Source organism: Pleurodeles waltl, chromosome 5 (genome assembly GCF_031143425.1).
Source record: "Pleurodeles waltl isolate 20211129_DDA chromosome 5, aPleWal1.hap1.20221129, whole genome shotgun sequence".
In the NCBI taxonomy this organism is placed as follows: Eukaryota; Metazoa; Chordata; class Amphibia; order Caudata; family Salamandridae; genus Pleurodeles; species Pleurodeles waltl.
This window is the reverse complement of record NC_090444.1, coordinates 1,149,392,453-1,149,413,171: the sequence shown is the minus strand read 5'-3', so window position 1 is coordinate 1,149,413,171 and position 20,719 is coordinate 1,149,392,453. Positions and strand designations below refer to the sequence as shown.

General features: G+C 43.5%; 2 protein-coding genes across 3 annotated transcripts in view; one reads left to right on the top strand and one right to left on the bottom strand.

Annotated features, from left to right (window-relative positions):
- The window catches only part of ASF1A (anti-silencing function 1A histone chaperone), a 42,227-nt gene extending 37,080 nt beyond the window's left edge, over positions 1-5,147 (bottom strand). The window contains exon 1 of the mRNA XM_069235382.1: positions 4,787-5,147. Coding sequence (XP_069091483.1) covers positions 4,787-4,895 — 109 coding nt within the window. The 5' untranslated portion in view covers positions 4,896-5,147. The remainder of the gene's footprint in view (positions 1-4,786) is intronic.
- Positions 1-20,719, top strand: part of MCM9 (minichromosome maintenance 9 homologous recombination repair factor) — a 287,879-nt gene that overhangs the window by 175,381 nt on the left and 91,779 nt on the right. The window contains exon 8 of one of the 2 annotated variants that reach the window (XM_069235380.1): positions 317-568. The exons of the other annotated variant lie outside the window; for it this stretch is intronic. Within the exon in view, the coding sequence (XP_069091481.1) occupies positions 317-339 (23 nt within the window). The 3' untranslated portion in view covers positions 340-568. Of the gene's footprint in view, positions 1-316; positions 569-20,719 lie in introns of those variants that run through there. 2 annotated transcript variants of the gene reach the window in all.

Genomic DNA, 20,719 nt, shown 5'->3' with positions numbered 1-20,719 from the left:
AAATCGGCCCCAGTCTTTGCAGCTACTGTTAGATTACCATTAGATGACATTAGAATCCCAAACAAGAGGAAGCAAATGCCTTGAAAAATCTACTCATCCACTTGCTATGGCGAGTCAGATTTAATCAGGACGAGCTATTTTTAGGGCCAACTCACCCTTTCCGGCACGTTGACAAAGAACAGGTGTTCTGTTCAGTCAGAAAGTGAAGGCCCAATAAAGATGCCTTTAAATGTTGTTATTGTCACATTTGATCTGTGTTTAGAGACAGAGGTCAAAAGTCAGTTTGTCTTACAAGTCATTTTCCTTCTGATTACAGACTTCCAGGATTTTGCAAGGTGAAGTGTCTGACCTGCTGCAGAAAGTGTGTGAAATGAAAGGCTGCAGGAGGTCATGTTTTTCCTAACACACAACATTTAAATAACTAAGTCAACTGTACAAACATTTCAAAATATATTTCAGAAGTTGTGAAAGCCCATTGTTTGTACTTCGGTGTGATACAAAAATATTTTAATAGGATGAATACATATCAGAACACTTTACTTGGTGATGTGCAAAGAATAAATATATTTTCTGAAACCCAATTTTCACCGATTGTTAATACATTATTTTGTTTTATCAGTAAAGCTGCAAGTTAGTGGGAAGGTTTTTGGACATTTCTTGGAAATATACTGTCTGTAAATGACAGTGTGGGACCACATCATGCTTTAGTAATATATTTATTAAAAGTGTATTAACGTAGGCTGAGAAACACTCCTGCTCTTACAGCAATGCTACTAGTAAACTAAGAGGCAAAAAATGGATCATGTGTCCCCATATGTGGGCCAAATTATTTTTATACATGGAGCAGACGTTTAGTCTGTTTAATCAAACAAAAGAGTTTTATTTGTACAGCAGAAATGCTGAGCTCAGATATTTGAAGGTGCACTCAAATGTGAGACTGACAATAAGGCGACTCTACTCTAAAATATTGGCCTAGGAACACACAGTTTGAGACCTGGTCAAGTACCTTATGGTTACGGTCAAGTAGATTATTCAAGTTACTCGACCTGCAGGTCTAGTAACAGTTTTATGATTTTTCGAGTACTGAAGCATTCCAGTAACTGAAGAGGTGCTACTGGTTGGACATAATTATGTCCTATTTTGACCAAAGGTAGGCTTGAGAACTGGTGGTGGAGGCCAGTCCGCATGGGCATGGGTGGTCCTAGTTCGAACATTTCTGGCTGGTCATAAGGTGTGGGTTAATGGACGCCAAATGTGGTTTTAGGAAATGTCAAATGAAGGGGAAAGGCAGATGGACATGTAGCCACTTTTTATATTTGAGTATTGTATTTCTAATGTATGTTTCACAACACATATTCACCTTAACAATACACTCTATGGCATGTAGGGAAGTGGGAAAAAATGTCATTTAAATCCGTGAAACTCTAAGGCACTGATACAACATGAATACGTTTGTGAGGATGTAATGTTCTATGTTTGTGTTGTCAAAAAGATGTAATCTATTATGGATGGTAGTATTTCAGCAACATAAGTAGAGATACCAGTGTCCTATTTGTAGTCAAAGTGCCATACTCCATTGACTATCACTGATGGCTTTCTCACTGCAGTCTATGGTTTCAGTCCTGGATGGGGTGCAGAGGTCGGCAAAAAACAAAAGGTATGCAGTTTATCTAGTTCATCCTGATATTCAGTGTCCTCCTAGTGGCATTCCTGCTTTGGTGAATCTAAAACATGACTTTTGAATTGGCTTTTATATTTCGTTAGACTATCTTCACATTGTTTCACCAATTGTTGACCAAGTTCTATAGACCATTTGTGACATTGGCAAGGGCAAATAGTATCCCTCTCCTCTCTTTTTGATAAGTCTTGCTTCTTCAAAAAGCGGTCTGGGCTCAGTAATATAGGGACTCCTTAGGGGATCCACAAGACATCCATGTTTATAGCCTTGTTTAATAAAAGTGTCAGTCAAATCCTGATTCTGAGACTTTAAAACGGCGTTCTCTCCAAAATGTGTTACCCAAAGCATTTTGATATAGACATGGAACCTTACCTTGTTTCCCAAATGCCACTTTTTTCACTTTATGGGTTAAGGGGCACATCATGTTATGAACACAAATGTAACTTCTTTCTTTGGCCTTCAATACAGGTATGGAGTAAGATGGATATGGAGGTAATACGAATTTCACCTTTTACTTTTAACAGTCAGTATAAAATAATTTAATTCATGTTCATGTAGATTTAAACTTTAAATGATTCTTTTGTGTTTAAAAAAAAACACATCAAGGAAGCATTATTTGCCTAACTTACGGTGTAAGCTTTTGTTTCTTTGCTACTAAGAGTACAACAATCATTCTTAGTGGGGTTTTTTCAGAACAAAAAACGAGTCTATTTCTCGGTTGGGGCACAACATATGTATAACATCACTTAACTTTAAAATGTCGCCTTCCTCCTTAGTGTGCATTTTGAGTTGCACTGATCACATTTACATCTTCACTTGTGGTATTTGCTTATGCAAATGTTACAGACTGCTAACTCCCCATGACAGGAGTCATTCCCACATCCAAAAAGCATTTGCAATACAATAGGTCTTGCGTTTGTGAGAGTTAGAGCTATTGGTGTCGTAAATGACAATGTCTTTTACCAATGTGTTTTGGTTTGGAGTGTAGTGGATGTATGCCAGGTGCCACAGCTACCCTCTCAGGACTGTCACTGCAGGAGAGAAGACACAACAAAGCCGCCATCTTGGGAGTGTTTCTGCCTCATTCCCACAGACTTGGCTGTGTGTTTACCTAAACTTTTCTAGCACCAAACAAGCCACAAAGAGGCATCTTTGTGGCATTTAACCAGGAGACTGGGGGATCAAAAGTCTTAGGAGCAAAGAAAAAGGGGCAGCCATATATTTCTGTGTTAAACGTTTAAAAGAATTATTCCTCTACTTTGGCAATGCCAGCCTAACTTTTAAAAACACTGACTGTATACAAATAGAATAACAGAAGAGGCAGCTTAACTACAAATGATTTATAGTGATTTTGTTAAAATGGCACCTGCTTTGCAGCGCCATGAAATGGCAGAACCTGTATTACCAAGCTCTATATTAAAAAAAAAAAAAAGAGTTATTCTCAGACTACCTCAACATACAACAGACAAAGAACCCTAGGGGAGAGGATGTGGTGTAAGGACCAGAGCTGCCGACCTGGGAAACACGGTTCGAGTCTCAGGGCCGGCTCAATATCCTGTAATTCTGGGGAAATCACTTAATCTCCCCTTTCTACCAAAAATTAATGTATTCTTGTGTAATGTAATTGGTGCTCATGTAAAGCGATTTAATACCTTTGTATCAAGTTCGCGCTAAGTGATCTCTATTTGAAGAGGACCAATTTACATCCAAAGGCTGGATGTGTTTTTTGCTATCAAGCTTGAGGCCATGAAGTGCTTGGGTCTTGAGTCACAACTCCTTTTCCACCATTTTGGAGACAACACCTTTTGCCATCTTTTTGCCTAGAACTAACCTATGTGCTTGGTTGGTGACCCTCTGGAGGTTATTAAGAGCCCGTCCTATCGCCTAGTGTTAAGCTCTATTCAAGTCATTTGGCTAATGCACCTACTGCAGACGTCTTGACAGAACAAGAATGTCATGGACTACAATCCTGCATAGATGTTTCACCTCTTCATCTCTGCAATCTCAATGCAAATGAATTATAGTGATTTTGTTAAGAATGGGACCTGCTTTGCAGCGGTATGAAATGGCCAAAGAAACAGCAAGATGCCTAACGTCAAGGAAGACTAAGCAACAACATACCGCCTTGAGCGAAGCGGTGAGGCAACAAAAGAAAAAATAGTGCACCATCACGAAGCTATCTGGACGATCATGCAATAATCCAAGTAACAGAATCAGTCTCCAAGACAATAACAAAAAAGCCTCAAGGCAGGACAAATGTAAAGCATTTACCAACAAGCATCAAGGGATTTTTGAAAGGCAGGCCAAGGAACAAATTAAAGTGATGGGCGTGAGCTGGGCATTGATAAAGCTCTCAGAATAGATTACAACATGTTGAAAAGAGCAGTCCTTGCGCACTGCTATGCTCGACCTAAAAATGCCGGTCATTGTTTAGGATGTCCAGGAAGCATTTACTGGGTGGAGGAAAGTTGGTCAAAACCTTAAGCACGAGCATATTAAGGTGTAGTTAAATACTGATCTCAGTCTCTGCAGAACAATATAATAAACATCAACGGTTTGTATAGAAGTGGATTATTTGTAGGAGCGATAGAAGTCCGTGTTCTTGCCATTACGTATGCTTTTAGGTCCTGTGTAGAGGGACCAAGTACCCAACACAGGGATGCCAAGTCCTTCTGAGTCAGTAGTTGCCTTGTTTTTCGCTTTCTTATACACTGCACTCCAGGTCTTCTTTCCTCCAGGCGAGGAACCAAGCTACAAATATCAGAATGCAAACTAATGAAAAAGGGAGACTGAACTCGGAGTTTACGGAGTCAGCTTGGTGCACATGCCCTTGTCGAGCTTTATTATTCAACTAACCCAATTGCTGGTGCCTGTTGCACCATCACATCGCCGACAGACAGCAAGGCAAAGTTAGGCTGTTCCCTGCTCATTTCCTTTGCTCTGCCTGCTCATCGCCTGCTGAAGCGCTACAGCTGATGCACCGTGCGTTCTGCCGAGGTTGCACAATTTTAGAAGCAGGCCCGTGCAAATTGTCCACCCCTTCAATCTGCGAATCCCAACCTCCAAAGGCAGTCTAGGACCCGCTACCCACCCAGAAAACACACTCACCTTCGGAGAGGTCTTCTATGCACTCGAATGTGATTTCAAACTGGAAGGGGTTGTGGAAGGGAGACGGGTTGTCCAGCACCACTACATTGTTCACCTGCACCTTTGCCATATTTCGCAAACACAGTGCGTGAAGGCGGGCACAGCAGCACGTTGAAGCGCGTGGGGGTCTCGCGCGGACCCGTGGCGCGAATTCCAGCCAGGCTGCCGGGCGGCTGCAGCAGAAACTTTTCCTTTTTTTTTTTCCAATTTACACCACGAACATCTCCATATTTGACGAGCAGCTCCCCAGCTTGTCTCTACTACCAGCCATTCTGCCGTGCTGCCGCCAGCCTTTCACCCGATTGGGTGCTGCCCGGGCTGCAGCCCTCCCACTGGAAGCCAAAGTCTCATGAATGCAAGATGGGCACCTCCTGGCAGGAAGGGCTGGATCCTGCGCGGGGGGCTCCCCCTGCCGGAGGTCTGTGTGCTGCACAGCTCCCGCAGGCGACGCCGCGACATTGGAAATCAGTTTAGGCTGCCAATGCCCTGTGTTAAACTCGATGCGGTGGAATGTTCGTATTGGAAACACAGTGATGCAACTGAGAGTTGCAAAGACTACACACAGCGTTGGTGCAAGGCTATCTACGGTGTTTTACAGTTCACTAATAGTACGTTACATTTACCAGCACTGTGAAATTGATAACATTTAAACTGTTAACGGTGTGATATTGGGTTTCCATTATATAAACCTGTTTAAAAATAAATCTTACTTGCGACATGTCTAGTTGCGCCACACATCACGAGTACTTAACTGCTAACATGCCAGAAAGTCCAAGAGATCGGAAGAGGTAGATATGTATTTGGCCATTGATTACACTAGAATACAAAGTACGGAAGAAGTATACAAAAAATTCTGCCGATGATGAACCGAATCTCCCGACTAATTGAGAGAGTTAGCACATATGTGTTTCAGCACCTTATCAAAGCATATTTTTTTCTTTCTATTCTGGTAAACGTAGATTTGCCTTTCCTATTGTGAATACAACATTTTCTAGTGTAGCGTCAAGAATTTTAGATTCTATTAAGGACACAGAGACAAGGATTATGCTTCTCAATTCTTTACTACTGAAAAAACAGCAGTCAATGAAAAAACAAAAATTAAAGAGGCTTTGAACCCCTCCTCCCATAACCACCAATAGCAAACCAACTTAATCTATAAATAGAGGAGGCATTAACTGATGTCCTCTTTCTTTGAATAATCAGAACCACCATACATTGACAAAGTCCATCAAAAGTCTGTGGAACGAAGAACTATCCACCAGAACTCCAGTTTGCCAAGAACGACCAAACAACGGTTCGTCAAACCTTCATCCTTGTTTGGCATCCGTGTCTGAAAGACAAATCCATTATAAGACTCAAGAAGAATACCACCAACATTTCCAGAGCGGGAAACAAAACTATAATACAAACCATTGAATAAAATCATACAATTCAACCTATATAATGGGTGGGGTAATCCTCGCCTCCTTGTCCTTAATAGAATCTAAAATTCTTGCCGCTACACTAGAACATTTTGTATTCTATGTCAGGACCGGAGGCTCCGATTATGCTGGTTCAAAGCTGATCCACCACCAAATTAGACACATGTACTATAAGTTTATAATAAAACATTTTAAACATAGAATCACTAGACCAATCGGCCGCTCTAAGAACATTCTCCAATTTGGAACCCAAAAGAAAAGCTTTTTATGCCATGGCCCCTCTGGTAGAATGGGCCCCATATAGACATATCAATACCTGCCTCTGCCATCACCCAATGAACACAGCGTGTCAGAGTAGCCACTGAAACTGGTTTGAAGGGTTTCTGGGTGGAAATAAGAGGAGGACCCATAGGATCCACTCTGTAACTTGCAGTGCGTTCATCATATACTTTTAAACATTTGACCACAAACAGATTTGCATTATGTGGAAATGCTGGGTAATCTACAGAAGAAGACATGCATTTAGTACACCTAGAAATGATAAAGGAAACCCCAGAAGGAGAAAATAACCTCCTTCCTAAATCTAATGCTTTCACATCTGACACACTGCAACAAGAACTTAAACAGAGTAACATGGTTAACTTTGTGAACAATTGTTTCATAGATAACAAATGATTCTCCGGGCAATTGGACAAAAAAGATAAAACAACATTCACATCCCAAAGTTGAGAATCATGTGGTCTAGGTGGATTGGCCACTCTGATATCTTTCAGCAATTTACAAACCAAAGGGTGTTGCCCAGCCGGTTTATTATTAATCCAAGAATGTCCAGCTGAAATAGCCAATATAAAATTATTTACTGATCTGTAACATAGACCAGATTCTGCACACGCAGACAGGAAATTTATCTTTGGCCACCTCCCTTCTTTTGCACCAAAAGAAGGTTGCCCTCCCCCTTGGGTGACGGGAAGTGATAGAAATTGCCTTCTTTGTTTAATAATTCCTGAATTCCTCCATCTATGAAGGATTTGTATAGTTGGTGAAAAAAGGATAGGATGAGGGAAGGCGGGTTGTCGAGGGACTGAAACCAGTTCTATGGAATATCCCTGAACAGTATCTAGAACCCATGCGTCTGAGAAAATGGAAGCCCATTTTTGAGTGAAAATTTTTAGTCTGCCTCCTAAAGGAATAGAAGGAAGATGGAGATGTATTACCTGTGGGGGTGTTATCGATGGCTCTGTAACCTCTATGTGCACCTCGATTGTTGCGGTTGCGTGCTCCTCTGTATCTGGAGGGGTAGAAACCTGCTTGGGAAGGGTCCTGGGTGTAACCCCTGAGTCTTGGATAAACACCTCTTGCAGGACCTTGTTGAAAGCCCAGGCCGGTCGGGCGTCCTCGAAATCGACCGGCCTGTCCAAAAAGTGGGTTAAACATTCTTTTAAGGGAAGATTGTGATTGCTCCAAAGCCGTGCAAGTGTTAACAAATTTCGCAATGTCCTTCACAAACTTGTCCCCAAAAAGTTGTCCCTCAGCTAGAGGGCCTGCTTCAGCCGAAGCCAAATCTGCCAGTTGAGGATCAATACACAGCAAAACCGACTCCCTGCGTTCTGACGCTACCGCACAATTTGAATTGCCAAGGAAACATATTGCACGTTGAGTCCACCCAGCCAGCACCTCCAGATGGATGGATGCCCCGGTTTCCTGAGCCTGAAGAGCCTATTCGAGTATTTTTGCGGGGGGACTGGACACATCTAGCAATATATCCCGACAAGCCTTGAGGGCCCTGTCTATACCTTTCTTTGGATCCTTGTTGTATTTTTTAAGGAAAATCACCATAGTATTGTCAATCTCAAGAGTGAGCGCAGTTATATGTGGTAAAACTGGATGCGGACACTCTGATCTCAATCTGGATCTGACCTCCTTCTCAAACCCTTTACGAATATGCAGATGCATATAATCTGCTACAGCAGGGGCAGGAGCCCAATCTGATGATTTAGGATGAGTAATATCAGATGGCTTGAAATAAAAAGGAGAGGGAGAGAAAGAAGAGGAAAGTTTACGCTTCTTCGTGCGTTTCTTAGCAGGGGCTGAATCCTGAGAAGAAGCAGAATCCGAGTCAGAAACAGTTGTAGGCAAAGTAATAGGCGTGGAAGTATCTGAAGCATAAGTGTGTACAGTGGTAGCAGGAAAAGGAATATTGGCCAATTTGCTCTTATGAGACCACATTTGTTCAGTAGAAGGGACAGACGGAGATGAAGTGTCCCGAGCAGGAATAGACAGTTCATCAATCTTTTTGGATAAGGGTACAGGGGCTGACGAAATTGCTTTATCCAAAGACTTCTGTATGGAAGAGTCAATAACCTGTTCAAAACAGGGATCAAAATAGTAATCTTTCTCTTCATAAGGGCCATAAATCCCCAGGCCCTGACCATAATACTCTTCGTCAGACATGGGTTGACCATTGTCAAACTTCAAGGATTGAAGTGCTCACAGTTGCTGAAAAAAGCACATTTTTTAATTGTTCCAGCCCTAGCCAGCACATGTCAGGGGCGTCAGAAATCTAAAAAAATAAAATATATTGATTGTATTAATTGCCAGAATAGATGTACCAGGAGACGAGTGCCTGCAGAGTAAATGTCAATAGCAGATGCTACTTCAAATAGCACGAGGCACAGAAGCATTGATAATGATGAAAAAAATCACTGCCTCTGTTAATCAGCCCGGGGTCGGCGTCCTTGGTCTGAAGAGAGAGGGAAGTTGACACCCGTCACTTCCTTCCCTCGTGGGATGTATACGCGTGTGAATAGCCCAATTGGGCTATTTACGCGCGTCTCCTGGTGTGAGGAACGTCGCGACCCGGAAGTCAGGCAAGCCATGCCTGACCTTCCGGTCGCTGACAACCTACTAAACTATTAATGAACGAAGCTGCGAAGCGGCAAAGCCAACATTGCCGCCGCAATGCGGCGAAGACAATAAATCAATAAAGAAAGCCCTCAGGGGCCATCACCAAAGAAACAGCACTGCGCGTGTGAGGCGCCTGTCAGAGAAGAGAAAAAGAAAAAACAAAGCCACCCGACACGAAGCGTTTAAGCGCATGTGCAAGGTGCACGGAACACAAAAGCAGCACCAGCAACAGTAAAGGAAAGCGGGTGCAACACACACCCTAGCATGCTTGGAAATTCAGAGCGCAAGAAGAAAATACGTCAATAAAAAAACACTTTTATAATAACAATGAACAAAGTTAGGCACAAATGGGAAGGCACTTATCTGACTGTGGAGCAGCAAAGAAAGAGGACGTCAGTTAGTGCCTCCCCTGTTTATAGACTATATTAGTCTGCTATTGGTGGTTCAAAGCCCCTTTAATGTTTATTGTTTTTTCATTGGCTGCTGTTTTTAAGTAGTAAAGAATTGAGAAGCATAATCGGAGCCTCTGGTCCTGACATAGAATCCAGTTACAGGTGCCAGAATGCTAAGGTAAACAAGTCTGGGCGAGTCACTCACTGACAAGGGAAACCTTTGTGTTTCTTTGCTTTTGTGGAGTGGGAAAATAGGCCTTTCTTGAACGCCCTTTATAAAAATGTTTTTCTGGTTCTCGAGTACAAGTGAAAAGTAAAAAATTTCTGCATGATCCTTCAAGTTTGTGTACTGAGCGTATGTGCGCTGTTCTGTGAAATCTGGGAACCGCCGTGTAGGAGGCTGGCCTGGCTTATATTGGTACTTACACTTGTGCCAGGTCCAGTTATCTTTTATTAGTAGATTAGTAGTGTTCTAGCAGCTTAGGCTGATTGAGGTAGCTATAGCAGAGCAGCCAAGGCTGAACTAGGAGACATGCAAAGCTCATGCAATACTACCACTCATATCATATAGGTACTATATCATAAGAAAGACAATACTCAGTGTTACTAAAAATAAAGGTACTTTATTTTAGTGACAACGTGCCAAAAATATCTCAGAGGATATACTCCCTTAGGAGGTAAGTAAAATACACAAAATATACACAACAGATCAAATCATGTAAGTAAAACAGTCAGAAAGTAGTGCACTGTAGAATACAATAGGATGCAATAGGCCTAGGGGCAACACAAACCATTTACTAAGAAAGTGGAATGTGAACCACAAATGGAACCCTAGGCTAGAGTAGTGTGAAGAGGGTCGCTGGGAGTGTAAGAAAACACTAATGGTGTCCAAGATACTCCACCTCAAGACCCTGGAAAGTAGGGGTAAAGTACTACTATTTCCCCAGAAACACACTAAAGTCGTGATAAGGGATTTTGCAAAGACCACAACAGACTGCAAAGCACTGAAGATGGATTCCTGGACCTGAGGACCTGCAAAGGAAGGGGACCAAGTCCAAGAGTCGTGAAAGTGTCCAGGGGGGGCAGGAGCCCACTAAACCCCGGATGAAGGTGCAAAATGGCTGCCTCCGGTTGGAAGAAGCTGAAGATTCTGCAACAACGAAAGGAGGTAGGAAGTTCTTCTTCATGCAGAAGATGTCCCATGGCATGCTGGAGGATGCAGAAGTGTTTCCTTGGCAAAATACCGCAAACAAGCCTTGCTAGCTGCAAGAGTCTCGGTTGTAGAAAAAGGGTGCTGCCCGGGCCACGGAAGGACCAGGATGTCTCCACTTGGGAGAGGAGACAGAGGGGTCCCTCAGCAATGTAGAGAGCCCACGCACAAGCAGGAAGCACTGGCAGAAGTCCTTGCACACTGGTTCAAGAAGACTGAACACAGCGGTCATCTCAACACTGCAAAAGGAGGTCCCACGACACCGGAGATCAACTCAGGGAGCTGAGCATCACAGGACAGAGTGCTGGGGACCTAGGCTCGGCTGTGCATGCAGGATTTCTTGGAAATGTGCACAGAAGCCCTTGTAGCTGCAGATCACGCGGTGCACAGGATTACTGTCTGGAGAGGGGAGGCAAGGACTTACCTGCTCCAAATTTGGACAGTTGGACCACTGGACAGTCTGGGTCACTTGGGTCCAGCACCTGTGTTCCAGGGGCCACGTTCGTCAGGCTGAGAGGGGTCCCAGAGTACCAGTAAATCTGAAGTTTGGTGCCTGCTGAAGCAGGGGAAAGATTCCGATGACCCACAGGAGATTTCTTTGTGGCTTCCAGTGCAGGGTGAAGGCAGGCAGCCCCCAGAGCATGCACCTCCAGGAAACAGTTGAGAAAGCCGGGAGGATTAGGTGCTACAATGTTGCTGGTAGTCTTCTGGCTACTTTGTTGCAGTTTTGCAGGCGTCCTGGAGCAGTCAGCCGTGGATCCTTGGCAGAAGTCGAAGAGAAAAGTGCAGAGGAGTCCTGCTGGATTCTTGCAAGTCATTATCTGAGGAAAAGCCCACTGGAGAGACCCTAAATAGCCCTCAGACGAGGATTGGCCACCTAGTCAGGTAAGCACCTATCAGGACGTCACCTGCTGGCACTGGCCACTCGGAGGCCTCCAGAGTGCCCTCACACCTCTGGAAAGATGATGGCAGAGGTCTGGGACATACTGGAGGAGCTCTGGGCACCACCCCTGGGGTGGTGATGGACAGGGGAGTGGTCACTCCCCTTTCCTTTGTCCAGTTTCGCGCCAGAGCAGGGACTGGGGGTTCCCTAAACTGGTGTAGACTGGCTTATGGAAGGAGGGCACCATCTGTGCCCTTCAAAGCATTTCCAGAGGCTGGGAGAGGCTACCCCTCCCAGCCTTTAACACCTATTTCCAGAGGGAGAGGGTGTAACACCCTCTCTCAGGGGAAATCCTTTTTTCTGCCTTCCTGGGACTGGGCTGCCCAAACACCAGGAGGGCAGAACCCTGTCTGTGGGGTGGCAGCAGCGGTAGCGGCAGAGAAAACCCCAGAGAGCTGGTTTGGCAGTACCCGGGGTCCATAGTGGAGCCCCTGGGATACATGGAATTGGCTCCCCAATACCACATTTGGCATGGGGGGACAACTCCATGATCTTAGACATGTTACATGGCCATATTCGGAGTTACCATTGTGAAGCTACATATAGGTATTGACCTATATGTAGTGCACGCGTATAATGGTGTTCTCGCACTCACAATGTCGGGGAAAATGGCCCTGAACTAGACAAATAGGTGACTTTTAAGTTACTTAAGTGCATTGAAAATGGCTGTGAAATAACGTGTGCGTTATTTCACTCAGGCTGCAGTGGCAGTCCTGTGTAAAGGCTTGTCTGAGCTCCCTATGGGTGGCAAAAGAAATGCTGCAGCCCATAGGGATCTCTTGGAACCCCAATACCCTGGGTACCATATAATAGGGAATTATAAGGGTGTTCCAGTATGCCAATTGAAATTGGCATACTGGAAATGGTCACTAGAAGAGGGCCAAGAGGATCTGCTCTGAAACCCACAGTGCGTTCTTCATTTACCTTTAAACATTTAACCACTCAAAGATTTACATTATGAGAAAAAGCCGGATAGTCAACAGAAGTAGACATGCATTTTGTACATTTGGATATAAGAAAAGAAACTCCAGAAGGAGAAAAAAGTCTTCCTGCTAGGGCTAAAGCTTTCACATCGGAAACCTTACGACAAGATGTCAAACAGAGTAACATGGTCAATTTAGCCAATAATTGTTTTATAGACAGCAAATGATTATCAGGCCAATTGTTCAAGAAAGATAGTACAATGTTCACATCCTATAATTGTGAGTAGCGTGGTTTGGGTGGATTTGCCATCCTAGTGCCTTTAAGCAATTTACATACCAGAGTATCAGGACCAACAGGTTTGTTATTTATCCAAGAGTGTCCAGCTGAAATAGCTGATCTAAAGTTGTTTACCGACCTGTAACATAATCCTGTTTCAGCACACTCGAACAGGAAATTTATAGTGTCTTTGACCTCTGATCCCACGGGATCCACTTCCGTTCGAAGGCACCAACCCACCCACTTTTTCCCTGCCAGAGAATATCTTTTGTGGGTGAATGGTGCCCAAGAGGTAGCTTAACACGAAAGACTTTGCACTTGAGCATGTCTCCCGATATCTTGCAAGCCATAAGAGACAGTTGCCCTGATAGTAGAAGAGGGTGAGGAGATCCCACCGGATCCAGAAGGAGCTTAAGAAAGATCGGGAGCCGCAGAGGAAGATCAATCGAGAGTTCTATAAGGGATGGAATCTACGGTTGACTCCTCCATAACGGGCTGGTGAGTATCGCAGACGCTGCTTGACGACTCAAAAGCATCGCTACTCACAGGATCATGGCAAAAGGAGGAAATGCATAATTAATCTGAGTTGACCAATCCTGAAGAAATGCGTCCGTTACCAGAGCCATCGGGTCTGGTCTGCAGCTGAAAAATGTTTGGATCTGAAAATTGAGCCGAGATGCAAACAGGTCCACCTGACATGGTCCCATCAAATCAATAACAAAGGTACACTGTTCCTGACTATAGGGTGAACAGTTAAAGTTTAGGAGCTAAACTTTAACTGTTCACCCTATAGTCAGGAACAGTGTACCTTTGTTATTGATGGTCCCATCAAAGACATGATCTTCCGAAACACAGAAGGAAAAAGTTTCCAATCGCTAGAATCCTTAAAAAAATGGGAGTTCCAGTCTGCCAATAGGTTGTCTTTGCCTGGAAGAAATTCCGCTATCACCATGATCTTCCAATCCAGGCAAAGATGCCAAAACCCCCCGGCAATATTCGCTAGAAGGCGAGACCTGGTTCCCCCCCACCCCCCAAGCGGTTGATGTATCTCACTGCGGACACATTTTCCATTTTCAGTAGAATGCAACAATTGCTCTTGAGTGGGGGAGAGATCTGATGGCAAACAAACCCGCTAAGAGTTCCAGGCAATTGCTATGGAGTCAAAGCTCAATGATCAACGACCTCCTGTCAAAAAAGGACCACATCTCCCTCCCCTGCCCCACCGACCTGCATCGGACTCTATCACTACCTCCGGTGACTCTCCAAAAATGGCTGTGCCGTTCCAAGCCTTCATGTGAGAAAGCCACCACTGGAGTTCCTCTCGAGCTTTGAGAGGGAAGGAAACTAGGTGATCGTACGAGAAACTTTGTTGCAGGAAATGAATTTTTATTCTTTGTAAGGCCCTGTAATGGAGGAGTCCTGGAAATACTGCTTGAATCGATGAAGCCAGAAGGCCCACAATCTGGGCCAGGGACCTTAAAGATACCAACTGTTTCGATAAGGTCATTCTTAATTCCCTCTTGATCTATTTCATTTTCACGTAAGGAAGTAAAAATTGGGCTTTCACTGAGTCCACCTGAAATCCCAAGAATTCCATCTGTTGAGACAGAATCATGGAAGATTTCTTGTGAATGATTACAAATCCCAGATCTTGGAGAAGAGAAGTCGCCCAATGCAAGTGAGTTAGTAACAGGGTTTGATCTTGTGCCATGATGATCATGTCGTCTAGATAGATTATCAGGCGAATGCCTCTCTAGCGAAGGTGTTCCACCACCGGTTTCAATAGTTTGGTGAACACTCAAGGAGCTGAAGACAGACCGCAGGGGAATGTCAGATACTCGTACCAACTGTCTCTCCATCGGAACTGAAGAAACATTTTATGAGAAGGAGCTATGGGAACAAATAAATAAGCATCCTTGAGATCCAGACACACCACCCAGTCTCCGCCCTGAAGTACATCTCTCAACAGATGGATGCCCTCTGTCTTGAAATGGTGGTAAACTACAAATGGGTTGAAATTTCTGAGATTGAGGACTACCCTCTGACCGTCCCCTTTCTTTTGGACCAAACAGACATTGCTGCAAAAACTCATCGGATGATGGGAAGTTAGTGCAATAGCTTTCTTTGCCAGCAAGTCCTGAATTTCGCAATCTATGAAGGCTTTGTCTAGTTGGGGAGAAAAGGATAAGCGGAGGAAGAGCATGTTGCTGAGGCATGGCTGAAAGTTCTATGGAGTACCCTTGCACTGTGTTCAGAACCCATATATCTGACGAAATGGAGGCCCAGTTTTGAACAAAATATTTTATCCTGCCTCCCAAAGGGATAGAAGGAAAAGGAAGGTTTTTAACCTGCGGGGTGTTATCAATGTCTCTGTAACCTCTCCCTGCCCCTTGATTGCTTCGGTTGTGTGATCCTCTGTATCTGGCTTGTGAATGGACTTGGGCATAACCCCTGCGTCGTGAAAAATTCCCTCTTGCAGGACCTTGCTGGAAGCCTCGGCCGGTCGAACGTCCTCAAAATCGACCGGCCCTTCCAAAAAGGGGATTGAACATTCTTTTAAGAGAGGACTGAGATTTTCCAGAGACTTGAAGGTGTTGACGAATTTCTCAATGTCTTTCACAAATTTGTCTCCAAAAAGTTGCCCATCAGCTAGGGGACCTGCTTCCGCAGAGGCCAGATCTGCCAATTGCAGATCAATGCGCTATAAGATGGACTTTCTTCCCTCTGATGCTAAAGCACAATTTGCGCTCCTCAAAAAACAAATAGCTCTTTGAGTCCACCCAGCCAAAACCTCTGGGTGGATAGCTCCACCTGTCTCCTGGAGAGCTAGTTCCAGAATTTTTGCGAGGGGGCCCGAAACATCTAAAAGCTTGTCCTGACAAGCCTTGAGGGCCCTGTCTATCCCTTTTTTTGGATCTTTATTGTATTTCTTGAGGAAAGTCACCATAGTATTATCGATCTCTGGGTGACTGCAGTTTTATGGGGAAGATCTGGGTGAGGGTATTCAGATCTCAAGCTGGACCTGACCTCCTTTTCAAACCCTTTCCAAATATGCAACTGCATATAGCCTGCCACCGCAGGGGCTGGAGCCCATTCCGAAGATCTGGGGTGAATAATATTAGAAAACTCAAAAGTAAAAGGAGGAGAAGTAAAAGAAGAGGAAAGTTTACGCTTCTTGTTGCGTTTTTTTAGTTTGTTAAGGCCTCATGCGAAGAAGAAGAATCAGAATCTGCAGTAGGCAAAACTATAGGGGTAGGAGGGTCTGAAACGTTAGCGTAAGTATCCTCAGAATTAGAAGGTAGGGAAATATTGGCAATTTGCTCTTGTGAGGCCAAAGTTGTTCAGTAGAAGGGACAGACAGAGATGAGGTATCTCCAGAAGGAAGAGAAGAAGAAGGACCAGCCAAGTCATCAATTCTTTAAAGTCAAGTTTGTAGGGCAGAGGTAATCACTTTATCTAAGGATTTCTGTATTGAAGAATCAATAACATGTTAAAAACGGGTCAAAATAGTATTCTTCATCCTCATGTGGTCCATACATCTCCAAGCCCTGCTCATAATACTCTTCATCAGACATGACTCTGTCACTGCTTTAACTTCACAAAGAGTGAAGTGACCCCAGTTGCATAAATAGGAAGTATTCTGCAATTATTACAGCCCCAGCCAACTTTGGTCCAGGTTGTCTTTTTAGAATAATTGTCAGCTGCACCAGTAAGTGATTGCCACAAAAGAACGATCCCAAGAGCAGGATCGCAAATTTTTTGAAAATCTGAGGCAATTTAGGCTCAAATAATCACTACCCCCGTTATTACAGCCCATGACCGGCACCCGTCGTCCTACGAGGAAGGAAGTTGACAAAATGTCACTTCCCCTTTCGTAGGATGGGCGCGCGTGTATAGCCCAATTGGGCTATCACACATGTCTTCTGGTGCACTGTAGACTTGACCCGGAAGTGAGGCAACTCTTTGCCTGACCCACAGGTCTCGAGGCCTTCAGTGGAGCACCTCTAACAGGTGTGAAACCGCCAACGAAGCGGCGGCAACAACAATGTAAACCAAGTTTGCCTTTTTTAACCAAGAAATTAAAAAAGACTGATGCCAATCGCATTCATTGGAGTGCCTCTGACAGGCGCGAAAATGCTATTGAATCGGCGGCAACAATATACCAAGTTTGCCTTAATGGAAAGAAAGCATCTATCAGCAGCAGCTGAGTTCTCGAGATGAGGCATTAGGCCCATCCACATCGTGGCAGAAGTTAGCTGGGCAAAGTGTGGGGCAATGCTTTTGATCGCTACCCTTTGCCGGCTTTCTTTGCAGGCTGTGTTCCTGCTATCTCTGTGGACTGAAGATCCACGTAACTGTGTGGGTTCAACTCCCTTCACCTGATAACTCTTGTTGTTAACCACCGTTGCTCCTCTTTTGCGCTTTAGTCCATGCTGTGCTGGGTCGCTTTCTATTGGACTTCTTCCTTTGCCAACACTGTGTCAATGAACTGTTAACTACAGTGAGTGCCATTATTGTAAACTATTCAGAACTGTTGCATTGCGATAGCAATCCAGATATCTATCCTGCACTGCCCTGTGCCTTGCAACTTTACATTCCACTCTCTAAAAAACAAGTTCTTGCAGCCATAAAAATTGCATTTATTCGGGATAAAGCTCCCAAGACACCCTGTGTAAAAGTAACACTAAACGTGCAAAAATATGACAAACAGTGAGCCATGAAATGCTTGGCACATGACAAATTTAAAAAAATGCACAGCCTGAAAACCTTCACTTACAAGTTCCTTCCACCAAAGTAGATAGACATCCAACTACTTTTTGAGGAGTTCAAGAAAGAAATCGCTTCCATGCATCAAGGTTTTGTGAAAGCACTGGTATGCAAAAATCATAAGGAAAAAGTAGTCAAGATCGAGATTGTTATGGTGGTGTATGGCCTTGGCAAAAGACTTAGACCGTCCAAAATGAATAGTTGAAATTGACCTAGCGGGTCAAGCACACAAGAAAGATGAGCCAACGACTGTGGTTGAAGTGCTTGAAAACCAAGAGAAAATTGTTCCCACTGGAGCAGCATCCGAATGCATATATGTAGATTGTTTTCTGTTATCTGCTCTAGGTCGCTCTTTCTGTGTATTTTCAGCATTCCAACAGGGGAAAATAGGTCCTGGATGTTCTCACTAAAGTTAATTTCCTCAAAACAAAGGAAGGCGTGGGCTGTGGCTCGAAAACAAGGGAGATATCATTGTTCAGATTCAAAATGTGTCACCCTCTATATTATCAAAATACAATGACTTACATGAAGTCACAACCTTTCTACAGAAGAGAAGGCCCCTCGCAGGCAGAGCTTTCAGTTTTGTTTGTCCTTCATTTTTAACAATAAATGACATTCAGTAAGATTTCTGACCGACTAGACGGCACTGATGCCAACTAGAGAATTCTATTACTATTTTTCATTTTACTGTACAAGCTCAGTGGAGTACATGCTCTATCATTGCATATGTACTAAACGTTCCCTCCTATTTACAGACTAACAATGTGAATATGAGCTCTGATGGTCCAATTTGTTGTAACCTGTCCAGATTTTCACCATTGATGGTCTGTTTAGTCTTTTCTGGACGCGGGGACGCGGGGAGGGGGTGCACGCACGCACAGTCAAATTCACGACGTGGGAGAATTATGTTTCATCTGACGAAGACACATTAAATACATTCTTAATTCTCCTGTGAAAATGAAGGGGTTGCAAAAATGTCTATACCTTGTTTACGTTCATATGGTTACCCAATTGTACTTCTCAATTTGGAATAAAATGAAGAGGTTACGAATTTTCTCAGACACTGCTTGACTTCCGTTTAGAAAGTAAATATATTGATTAGGAGGACAAGAGTTTAGGGCTCAATAGATTTTTAAGAGTAATACCTTTTACAATATGTTTCATATACAGTCCTGATGCAGGAAAATACAGACCCTATGCTGACCTGTTTTCAATTTTGCCTGGCCCATCAAGATGAAATTTTGTTACTAGCAGGTGACTTTAATGCCATTTTGCACCCTACTGAATATTGCTCTATTGAGCGCCCCAACTGTCAAATTACAGGAGAGAGAGAGAGAGATTATATTTTCTTCTGCAATGCATGCTAGAATAATTTTATCTTGATTAGCATAACATTTGTGCCCTCTATTTTATCTACCACTATAGGTTCCGGGTCATATGTGATCCGACACCAGCATGGCTTGACACACTACCACCACACAAACCCTGACTTGTCACTGAAATTGCTTTCCAGTACCCTACTTTAGGAGCGCCGCTTATAGAAATAATAGACAACTGTTACACTGTGACCCCTTTATGGCTGGTCACCCTCCGCTTTTTTATTTTATTTTTGGAACTCACCTGCTAGTAATCTTGAACCCTTACACTGTGACACTGCTATCCAGGGCATGTGCTCTGAACCTTCCCTAAAACATGTTGAAATTGACCTAAAACCTGATTGGCACATTTAACTTTCCTATAATATATATAATATAGCAATAATATGTATGTGGTGCAGAAAGGCTTCCCAATCGAAAGCAAGATGGCTCAGTGATTTAAATAATCGTTTAAAACATTTGTGATCTGCAGCACTAAGAACGTCGTCGGAGTAATTTGGAAAACATACAAAACATATCCAAAGGAAGGAGTGCTAAGAGAGGACACATTTTTCATTGTAATGGCATCTGCAGATCACAATCCATTCTTCTGAGGTAGGTAACAGTTATTGACAGCACATCTACATGTGCTGTATAGAGCACTAGATAAAGGAAAGTTTTTGATGTACATCTGCTTGTGCTAATACAATGTTGTTCCTCTTAGGGCAGGTATCAGTGACATGTCCACGTCTACCTTGAAATATATGATGTGCCATCGCCTCACTTTTATTTTTTCTCTGTATCTCCCTTTTGTTTGGAGACTCTTCCCATTTTAGCATGGCATGTAATGTAAATATGGCTTCTTTAAAGCCACTAAATCCTACTCTTTGGTTTGTTGGATTCAGGTAGGTTTATTATCCTAAAAAGCAGCAAACTCCTGAGTCGCGCCTCCCAGTTCCAAGCAGGTCAGTCGAGCGTCTTCACGTATAACAAAAAACGAGATGAGTAGTAAGCTTACAAAAGTTCAAACACAGGCGATTGCTTGTGCCGCATTCCTGTCCATTGTTTTTTAGCCACTGCATCAATCTGGGCTGCCATATGCGAATCAGTCTTGGTCTTGCTCCAGCTCCAAACACTAGACCACACTGCCCTGAACCGGTTTCAGCCTTGTTGGAGTCATCAGTGAGGCGCAGCTCCGATCCTATTGCTCAGTGAGGACTAGACCCATAAATGGGCATACTGATCTCAGGCCGAAACATTAAAACATAAAAGGTGATGGATGGAACACTTGCAGTGGTACCAATGGTAATTGCTTGGGGCCCAAAGTAATTACAGGTGGTTGAGAATAATTGTATCATTCCATCCATCACCTTTATGCTCAGCCCGAAAATGCAGGGGAAGGGGGGTGAAAGTTGCACTCCTTGGAGCCACCGCTCTGATTCTTTCACCTTGTGATCTCCCTTAATTCCCATTACCGTTTACACAGATTAATTAGGATTTTAATGAACTCAAACTGAGACATCCACAGTCTGTAATATTTTGTATACACATTTAGTTTTTCATTCCCAAATCTTTACGTTCCTAAATTCGATTGAAAGTTCCATCATGTATTACAAATTTTATGTGCCTTTATTGAATGATAACCACGTTTCATCCATTAAGTACTTTTTCAAGGTTCGAAACAATGTCTAATTGTTTTGGG